Source organism: Notolepis coatsorum (genome assembly GCF_963971535.1).
Source record: "Notolepis coatsorum genome assembly, chromosome: 14".
Lineage (NCBI taxonomy): Eukaryota > Metazoa > Chordata > Actinopteri > Aulopiformes > Paralepididae > Notolepis > Notolepis coatsorum.
The window spans coordinates 15,017,410-15,028,678 of NC_140178.1; the positions used below are offsets into that span (position 1 = coordinate 15,017,410).

The 11,269-nt window shown below is 41.3% G+C and overlaps 1 protein-coding gene across 1 annotated transcript; it reads left to right on the forward strand.

Moving 5' to 3' along the window:
* Positions 1-685: 685 nt before the first annotated feature.
* tmed1a (transmembrane p24 trafficking protein 1a) lies at positions 686-10,924 on the forward strand (the record flags this gene model as incomplete). The annotated part of the gene is made up of 4 exons (XM_084328533.1): positions 686-1,028; positions 3,178-3,275; positions 8,532-8,718; positions 10,703-10,924. Exons 1-4 carry the CDS (start codon positions 828-830, stop codon positions 10,922-10,924), a joined length of 708 nt encoding a protein of 235 aa, XP_084184659.1. The 5' UTR covers positions 686-827.
* Positions 10,925-11,269: the final 345 nt, after the last annotated feature.

Consider the following 11,269-nt stretch of genomic DNA (forward strand, 5'->3'; position numbering starts at 1 on the left):
AAACTCAGTAGTACTAATCTTTGAGATGCCTAATGTAAGGTGCTATAAGCTAGCGTATATTACTATCACACTTTACTGTTACATTTTCACTGTGTGGTTGGATGCCAAACTTCTTTTAGTTATACTGTACTTGTGCTGTAGTATGATGACAATATGAATGTAATCTGATGGGCCTGGACTAAAAAATCACTGGTTTTAATGCTGTTCAAACAACCAGCTGACTTGTTGGCTGACGTGATCTAAGTAATCCCACAAAATAAGTACAGATTTGTAGTATTAATAATATACAGTATGTACAGTGATACAGGTATAAAGACATGGTAATACTAATAACTCATACTGGCCAGCAGTGTAACTAGTGTAGGAAATCCACTGTGACATGTTTCTTTTTTTTCTTTTAACATAGCGCCCCCTACAGCAATATCTAAGTACATGTATCCAATCTCTTATTGGATACATTATACCGGAGAGAACAGGACAGAGCATAGGAAGAAGACAATACATTGAGTTACAGTAAGGGCAAGGATATCAGCTAATTGCTGCATAATGTATGACATAGGCTTAAAGCTAATGAATGTGACCAGAATGACACCAGATCAACTAAGTAAATAACAGTCTCTCTAGTGTTGCTGTTTTGCATAGCGCCTGCCTGTAACGTAGCGTTATTGGTCGGACCTAACTCAATTCAACTTTGATCAAGAGAGCAAGTGTCGCTTCTCCAGCTGCGGAGATGTGAGAGAATATTAGCTTATTAAAGCGATTTAATAACTCAAGCAGAGGAGACACAGAGTCGCTTTAGGCTTGAGTTGAACGTTTCCGTTTCAACAATGCATTACAATTCGATAGTGCTAGGTGTCTCTGCGAAACTCTATTGGCTGGCATGCCTTGTTGCGTTGTTGTCTGTGGACTTGACTTTGGGCTTGGGACAGAGAAGAGATACTGAATTCACATTTATAGTACCTGCTGGCAGGACAGAATGTTTTTTCCAAACCACTGTGAGGAATTTGACCATGGAAATAGAATTCCAGGTAAATATGCCTGCCTGTCTGTCTGTGTCTGCCCCCCCCTCTCTCTCTCTCTCTCTCTCTCTCTCTCTCTCTCTCTCTCTCTCTCTCTCTCTCTCTCTCTCTCTCTCTCTCTCTCTCTCTCTCTCTCTCTCTCTCTAAATATATATACATACACATACTACAGCAATCTTGTATTTCTATACTTGTGAAGACTATAACTAAATTATATCGACTACATTTCCTAACCCCTTACCCTAACCTTAACCCTCAACTAACATTTAACGCTTGCCCTAAACTTATATAATATAATACATAATAATATAACTTAACCCCTAACTCTGAACCTTAAACCTAACATGGCCGATATATGAAAGTGAGGCTGGCCAAAATGTCCTCACTGTAACATATCTTTACTGTATATCTGTACATTATATAGTTTCTCTACATGTGGTCCTCATACGGATAGTAGTACAAGAGCGTGCACACACACACACACACACACTGTAATAACCTAAGGTTATACAGACAATTATTGAACAAACAGCCACCGAACATGAAGGAGTGGACTTTAATCTGACCGTACAGATAACACACACCATAGTACTTCCTTATTCGGTTCCTTTCATGAAGCTTAAGTCAACCATCACGTCTATGACGTTTTCATCGCTGTAGTAACAGGCCTACCCTAGTTCTCATGCATAAACTGTACACCGGTACCCTCTGGCTGACACATGCTTGTGTGGCGTGATGTCAGTCATCATGTCACACTGCCCTGCTGCGTGACACACCTCCCTGGGCTCTGTGCGGTCAGATGGGAGTCCAGCTGGAGGTTATCGGGGCGTCCACTTGAGAGTTGGAGAGCTGATTGTTGCTGAATGCCTGTAGGGAAGGCGTGAGGGGTCTTGACCAGTGCTCTGACAGTGCCAGGGGCTCATTCTCTGCCTTTGTTGACTGAACATTGAGACCACAGTAATGGTGGTCTGAAGCTGGCTGTAATGCTGTATACATACATACACATATATTATATTTTTACAGCATATATATATAATATATCCATATCTGTCTGAATTTACTTGCTTATAATTATTCTATATACCTACATATACACCTGCATATAAATCTGTATGATAGCATGTACAATAATGCTGTATATACCGTGTATATATAATATATATACATTTGAATATGGAAATCGGAGTTGCATCCAACCCGTACAACCCGATAAACCCTCTGTGTTGTGAGCTGCGTCTCTAGAATCAAAATGTACTGGTGGTTATGTGAGGAAACTACTGCAGCAGCAGGCAGGGGTGCAGTCGTAAATCGTAATATGGGCGAAGGCCAAACGCCCACGCAAGCGCGCTCCCGCACACGCGCGCGCGTGCACGCGCATACATGTTCCCTCTGTTGCGCACAAAACAGATGATACACCTTGTCTCATCCTTCCAGTGAAGTCGGGAGATCAAGCAACCCCCCACCACACCTACAGGGCTTGTATTTGGTTGTCGGTATCCTATTATTATGCAAAGTCTAGGTGATAAGTGGCGCGACGAGTCATTTTATCACCTAGACTTTGCATAATAATAGGATGCGCGCACTTCGGCCTCAGTGACGAAGGCCAAACGCCGTTTGACCGCGTTTGCCCAGCACTGTCTGCACCCCTGGCAGCAGGTCAAATCAACTGATGCGGAGCATCATGTGTGTGTTATCAGGTGATGGCAGGGTCAGGCGTGTGTATTGAGCTGTACTGTATTGTACCCATCCTGAAATCTGTTAATAAAATGTTCAATCAATCAATCAAGGCCTGGATGTGTTACTGTATGGTACCAGTGTTGTTTTATTGCAACACTACACTACTATCATCACCGACATCTAAGAAGGGAGATCCCCCCTTGAACAGGCCTTCTAAAGTCTCTCTCCTCCACATTGCCTGTGGTGCATTTTTTCCTATTGCTAGGTTTTAGTGAGTTTTTCCTTACCTTCGCGTGGGTGGGGTACGTCTGGGAGTGTTGCATTCATTTATTAAAAAAAAATTCGACTTGGTGTTTTTGTTTTGTTCTTGATTTATTGTGATGTTTCTTCTTGACTTGTGGCCGGCCCATGGGGACATTAACGTGTGTTGTCGGCCGGGCCTTACAAATAGATTTGATTTGATTTGTGTGTCTATTATCAGGTGATAGCAGGGTCAGGCCTGGATGTGGGCTTCGCCCTCGTCTCTCCCAGTGGACAGCTGCTTGTGTCAGACTTCAGGAGGTCTGATGGTATCCACACGTGAGTTCCCCCGATGCAAACACCCACTGTCCTGTTTTTTTTTTATGGTAAATGGACTGCATTTATATAACGCTTTTTCAAGGCTTCTGACCACTCTATGACTCGCGTTCACAAATTAGTCACACACACGCACACACACACACACACACTGACGGCGAAGGCAGCCATGCAAGGCGCTGACTGTTTACATGTTCTTTTCTGTGAAGAACATGTAAACAAAGACATTTTCATTGAGTGCTGACCGTGCCCCCCCCCCCCCCCGCCCCCACACACACACACACAGTATATTACTGTACATATGTGGTGTTGGGGAAGAAAGTGTGGAGATTTATTTGTAGGTGAACATATAGTAAATGTGGTAAATATGAAACTACAAGTTTCACTGTGAACCTTCACTGTCTGCATCCACCTTGTTTCGTTCATATTTTTTCAAGATACACATGATTTATTCCATTCATGTCTTGATTATATTGGATTTAAAAAAAAATCGTCACATTTTATCACAAAAGGTTAATGGTAAATATGAACCATATATTATGCAGTCTAGATTGCTTGTAATTGAGATAAGGTTAACATCTGTTAAGTATTCAACATTTAAAAGGTGCAGGCAAACAGACGAGTTATCAGTCAAATTAATAATGTAGTATGCTGCTATATTATCCATTAGAAGCCATGTTTGCACATTGTCTGCTTTGCCTATACGTGTCAATGACCCACCTGAACTATGTCAAGTTCAACGCAGAAACCGGTACAACTACTTTAAAGCTGCATTATGCAGTTTTGGGAGAGATAAGATATTGCTTAATTGATCCCCTTGGGGAAATTCAGGCATCATAGCAGCATGGGGGAGGGGAGGTACAGGTATGGGCAGGGTAATAGTTGAAAGACATAAATAAATATAGACAATAAAATGTGATCTGGATATAAAAATAAGAGATAAAATAAACAGTGTAAACAATATAATTAAGCCTGAATATAAAAATATGAGAATTTAACAATGTAAACAAAGGTGCAGATGAGAGTCTGTATGCCCTATCGCAGGGCTATTCAACTGGCGGCCCGCGGGATGATTCTGACCGGCCCGCCAAAGATTACATGATAAAAAAAAAAAAAAATTTTACTTTTTTCTTTTCATGTCAACGTTAACACGCACAATTGAGCCAAAAGTCACTCAATTAATGACAGATTTCATTGATAAATTTAGGGAAACTTTGCAAGTCGATTTGATGAATTTGACATGTCCAGAGAATTTATGCATTTTGTGAGCAACCCATTTGCCAATGTAGCTGCTATTTCCACAAAAGGACAAGAGTTCCTTGCATCACTTCACATTGATGAAGGTCTCCTGCAACTTGAAATAATTGACATGCAAGCATCATCTGCTCTGAAGCAGGCACTTGAGAATGAATCCACCACAACATTTTGGATAAAGTGTATTCATGTCAAGACATTCCCCAAAATAAAAACGCTGGCAATATCTGTGCTAACAATGTTTGGCTCAACATACACCTGTGAATCCAGTTTCTCTCACATGAATGCCATTAAAACAAGCAACCGTGCCTCCTTGACAAATGAGCATTTGCATCACTGTTTGCGGGTAGCCCTCACTTCCTATGAACCCTCTTTCTCTGCCATTGCCCAGTCAAAGAAGTGCAATCGCTCTCATTAGATGTGTGTATGTAGGCTAGGCCTGTCTGCCCCCCACCCCCCTGATGTTTGAGAGTTAAGAGTGGACAATAAGTGCTAATAAGATGCTGTGATTTGCTGTTGTTGCACAGACATGAAGCACTTTTTCATAAGCTCAGCTGCACTATAAATGTGTTTTTTTGTTCAAGTGTTGATGTTAGAATGTTCAGATGCACATCATGCACTTGTTTCTTTTTTATTTTATTTTTATATTGAAATGTTGAAGAGGAGATGTTGCAGTTGTTGCACAGTCATAAATGAAGCACTTTTTGCAGGAGATGTTGCAGATGTGGCACATAAATGAAGCACTTTTTTTGAAAAGTATACTACTTTTGCAATGTAGTTAAATAAAAGTTGTGAAAATGTGGTTGCGTGTTGTGTCAAGTGTACATATATTCATAGCACGGGGAGGCGCCGTGGCAGTCCGGCCCCTGGCCCCTTGGGTTTCTGACAATGTGGCCCCCTGAACAATTTAGTTGAATAGCCCTGCCCTATCGGTTATATTAATAAATATAGACAATACAGAATTTTTATCTGAATGTACAGTATACTATGAGTAAGAGTAAAAGTAAACAGTATACACACGATTGCAGTATACAAAAGGTACCCTAACTGGCACGATATACGTCATACTGTACGTTGTAGTCCGTGCAGGTTTTGGTGGTTAAGAGTCAGACACACTTAGTGGTCAGACATTCCAAATAGTTCAGTCTTTTCTAATAGTGAGTCAGAGAAGTGAAGCATTTCTAAGGTAAAAATTTCACGACTGAACAAACAAACTGTCCTCAGAGTAAAATTCCTGGGCAGCGGTTGAGGCTAAACAGCCACCTGAGGAATGACTGTTTCACTGTTGTTTAAAATGAGGGTGTGGTTGGGTAGTGCAGTGGACTAAGCACTCGACTACCACCGCAGAGACTCTGGGATCGAATCCAGCTGTCAGCGGTACCTCCGGCTTGGTCAGTCGTCCCTACTAACATGTGGGGTGTGTGTCCTGGACGTTGTAAACTGTGACTCCTACTGGTCGGTCGGGGCGCCTGTTCAGCAGCGAGGGGATCTGGGGGAAATAGCGCGAACCTCCGCACACGTTCTGTTCCCCCAGTGAAACTCCTGGCTGTCAGGTGAAAAGAAGCGTCTGGCGACTCCACATGTATCGGAGGAGGCACGTGGTAGTTCTACACCCTCCCCAGGCCGACAGTGGGGCAATGCGTGCAAACCGCCAGGAAGGGAATTGGCATAACGACTAAATTGGGGTGGGTGAAAAATACAGAAAAGCCCAAAATTATTATAAAAAAATGTTTAAACTCAGGACCTGCTATTTTGATTGTAAAAATACATCCAAGGCTTTCACTTCACAGTTCACAGTGTTCAAAATCATATTCTGTTTTGATTCATGATGACAGAAGATTGAGTAATTGTAAGAATTACAGTAGGTGAACATGTCTTGTTCAGGCGCTGCAAATGTAAAGCCCCTCCAACCGAAACTGCATAGTGCAGCTTTAAGTATAATAATATAATATACTTATTATATATACAGGGGGGCAATAGTGGCTCAGGAGGTAGAGCAGTCGTCTGGTAATCAGAAGGTCCCCGGTTCTATTTCCACTCCTCCCGGGCAGCGTGTCGAAGTGTCCTGGAGCGAGACACTTACTTACTGTAACCCCTAACTGCTCCCGATGAGCAGGTCGGCATCTTGCATTCACACACATCTCTGCCGTCAGTGTGTGGATGTCTGAGTGAATGGATTAATGTGAGGAACAAATAGTAAAATTGGATACAAGTAAGTAATCCCACAAAATAAAATAGAATAGAATAAATCAATCAATCTAAACACCATGCCTACTGTATATATTAGATTTGATTAAAACATATTGTCATCATAGAGCACAAGTACAGTACAACCAAAAGAGGTTTGGCATCCAACCAGAGTGCAAATGTAACAGTAAAGAGCGATAGTAATATACAATGTACAGGTGATTAAAGTGGGTATAAAATATATAAGTTAGTACTACTGAGTAATAGTGCTAATCAGATGTATGTACAGAGTTGTAGTATTAATATTATACAGTCATACAACAAATAGAACAAACTAATAACCCAGGGGATAGAGACACTAGATGGGGGTAGCGTTTCAGGAATGTCCACTGGCTGACTGCTCCATTCAACCCCCTGGAGGTTCCTGTATGATGGATACAAAGAAAGAAAGAAAGAAAGAAAGAAAGAGAGAGAGGGGGGGAGAGGGGAGAGAGGTAGAGAGGCAGGAAATCGATATACGTAGCAGGCCAAGAAGACTGTGAGTGACTGCAGGTATGTATTTAATTTTTTTTACTCTGACACACGTCAAAACGTCTAGGACTTTAATAGACGTTGTCCTATATCTGTGTGATTGAGTGTTCTGCTTCGGACCAAGTCTCTCTGAAGTTTGTCCTGCGCTCAAGAGTGTGTAGGTGTGTTGGCCAGGTATAGGTAGGTGGGTGTAAGGGTAATTGGGATACGTGTGCGTAGGTGTGTGTGTGTGTGTGTGTGTGTGTGTGTGTGTGTGTGTGTGTGTGTGTGTATAGAGAAGTGGGGTGTGAATAGTTCAAGGGCTAGACCCCCAAACTTCAGTGAGTTAGACCGGTTCCACATCATGTACATTACATGGAGTAATTTAGCTGACGCTTCTATCCAAAGCGACTTACAAGCTCTGTACAACAGGTCAGCAGGAAGGGTACAACTCTGGCTGCTAAGGGTTAGTAAGATTGTTTGTCAAACAGTGTCGAACTTGAGTGCTAGTCTTGAGTGCATAGTAGTATTATTAGACATAGACATGTTAGCATAGTAGGTTGTAATATAAGCATGGTAGATTACTTAGTAGCAAAGTGCATAATAGTAAAAGACTAGTATGCAGGTTAGTTTTTTTTTTTTTTTTTGTATTGATTGAAGAGGTGTGTTTTTAGTTGACAACGGAAACATTGGTCAGGTTTCGGCACTGTGGTGGAGAAGTCCGTTCCACCATTGTGGAGCGAGGACCGAGAATAGCCCGTTTGTACTAGGGATGCACCGATCCGACTTTTTCAGTCCCGATACCGATACCGATATCTGGGTTTGGGTATCGGCCAATACCGATAATTTTTCATTTTTATATTAAAATATATTTTGTTTTTAAGAATTGTAAAGGATCACAAGTGTGTTTTTGATTTGTTGTAAACAAAGACAGAAAATAAACTTCATTCATTCAATTAATAAACTGTATGCCTCACTGTCACTGCGTGGAAGAGACTGGGATCATTCTTTTGTGCAAGGCAACATCAGGCTTGACTTAAAACATAGCTTTCCTAACTTAGTGAAACTAAATGTAACAAATTAACACATAGGTATAAATGTACTGAATAGTTATTTCTTATTTTATTTCTTATTCAATTTTTTTATTTTTTTTAAATCCGATATATATATTTTTTTACAGATACCCGATCCAGCTATTTTACTGATATCGGCGGCCGATACCGATACCAATATCGGATCGGTGCATCCCTAGTTTGTATGCAGGTCATACCATGTTTTTTGTTCCTCCCTCTTTGATCCTCGCCTCAGGGTGGATCCCACAGAAGACGGAGACTACCGTCTGTGTTTTGACAACAGCTTCAGCAAGCTGTCGGAGAAGATGGTGTTCTTCGAGGTGATCCTGGACGGGCCGGGCGGAGACGACGACGGGGACGAGGCGTGGGCAGACGTGGCCGCGGCGGAGAGCTCGGTGGAGTACCAACTGGACGACATCAGGGTGAGAGAGATAACATATAGGGATGTCCGATATTATCGGCCGATATTGGCATTAAAATGTGATATCGGAAAATATCGGTATCGGTTTTCAAATTTTATATTTTTTTACATTTCTATAACCTTTATTTACCCAGGCAAGCAAGTAAGAACACATTTATTGTCAAAAGTATGCATAATGTTGTGTTAATTCCACAACAAGAGATATGTAATGTTAATTACCTGAAATTATTCCGTTTTGGGGGGGGGGGGACCCTGCATATATCGGTATCGGTTGATATTGGTTGATATCGGTATCGGAAATTAAGAGTTGGACAATATCGGTATCGGTAAAAAAGCCAATATCGAGCATCCCTAATAACATACCATATTCCTTTATTGATCCCCTGGACTTGAAGACATCTTGCACAGTTGTATACAACCCTGGCCTATTTTTTTAATTTTTACTTTATAATTCTATTCTATTCTATTGTGCTTCTATTTTAATGTAGTTTATATTCCATTTTATCTGTCCGTTAATGTCGCACTGAAAACGACCTTGCATGTGAAAACTACTTGGCAATAAAGACCTTTCTGATTCTGATTGGGGGAAATTTGGGGCGTCATAGCAGCATGGGGGGGGGGGGGGGGGGGGGGGGGGGGGGGGGGGGTAGGTACAGGTATGGGCAGGGCACTAGTAGAAAAACATAAATATAAGCAATAACATTTGATCTGAATACAAAAATACGAGGCAAAAAGAAACTGTGTAAACAATATAATTGACTCTGAATATGAAAATATGAGAAAAATAAACAGTATAAACAAAGATGCAGATGAGGGTCTGTATGCCCTATATTATACGTTGCAATAAAACATTTGAATCTGAATATATACTACGAGTAAGAGTAAACAGTATACACAAGGTGCAGTACACACTGGCACGATATACAGTACATCATACGTTGTAGTCCGTGCAGGTTTTGGTGGTTAAGTAAGTAAGTAAGTAAGTAAGTAAGTAAGTAAGTAAGTAAGTAAGTAAGTAAGTAAGTAAGTAAGTAAGTAAGTAAGTAAGTAAGTAAGTAAGTAAGTAAGTAAGTAAGTAAGTAAGTAAGTAAGTAAGTAAGTAAGTAAGTAAGTAAGTAAGTATTTATAAAGCACCTTTCATACATGTCATGTAGCTCAAAGTGCTGTACACAAACATAGGCATATATAACGATAAAAGCAATAAATTCACAGTGATCAGGTAAGATCAATGTTTAAAAAAAATTATAATAATAATAATAATAATAATAATAATAATATAATAATAATAATAATAATAATAATAATAATAATAATAATAATAATAATAATAATAATAATAATAATAATAATAATAATAATAATAATAATAACGTAAATTGCTCTCATAACGTGCACTAAACCAATGCACTTGTACTTGTTTAGCAGCAACCGGAAGTAGGAAGTGCACTAAACCAATGCACTTGTACAGTACGTAGCAGCGTTGGCTCTCATAACATCAGTTAGCCAGCAGCTCAGGGTACAGTAGGTAGCAACGTTAGCTCTCATAACGTTAGCCAGTTAGCAGCTCCGGGTACTAAAAATAAAGCATCACATTAATAAGACAACAGTAATAAAAGTACGGCAATAGGCAAAGTACAGTAAAATAACATTTCAGTAAAAGATCAATACATAAAAAATATAAACATAATAATAAAAACATTTCAATAAGATACTCGCTTTCCCTAAGGCATGGTACACTATTTGTAAGCTAGACTGTATAGGTTAAGAGTCAGAGTCAGACACACTTAGTGGTCAGACATTCCTAGTCGTTCTCCAGCTGCTGGCAGCAGTCTATACCCACGGTTGTGGAGCCTGATAAGAGGTCTAAAAAGAAAACAACCAAAACACGAAGAAACAATCAAAACAGCCACAACCTAAATGTCTAACACCGCTGCCTCTGATCTCTCCCACCGTCACCCTCTCCCACCTCTCCTCCTCTCCGCAAGGCGACCATGGACTCTGTGTACCGTCGCCTGGAGAAGAGCCGCCAAGCCCAGGCCCTGCTGAGGGCCTTCGAGGCTCGCGACCGCTACCTCCTGGAGGACAACCTGTGGAGGGTGTCCTTCTGGTCCAGCCTCAACCTGCTGGTCATGCTGACCGTCGCCGTCACCCAGATCTACACGCTGCGGCGGCTCTTCAGCGACAAGAAGCGGGTCTGCAGCACGTAGCCGAGCGGGACGGGCGGAGCTCCAGCCCCCGTCCTTGTGCCCCCCCCCCCCCCCCCCCCCCCCGCTTCCAGATCCACAAGGATTTCCTCTCGTGTTCCTTCCCTCAACATTTAGCCACAATCATTTGAACCCTTTCACTACCACACTACAGAAGGTTAACCCTTTCACTACCACACTACAGACGGTTAAAGGGTTAACCCTTTGTAGTGTGGTAGTGAAAGGGTTAACCTTCTGTAGTGTGGTAGTGAAAGCGTTAACCCTTTGTAGTGTGGTAGTGAAAGCGTTAACCCTTTGTAGTGTGGTAGTGAAAGGGTTAACCTTCTGTAGTGTGGTAGTGAAAGCGTT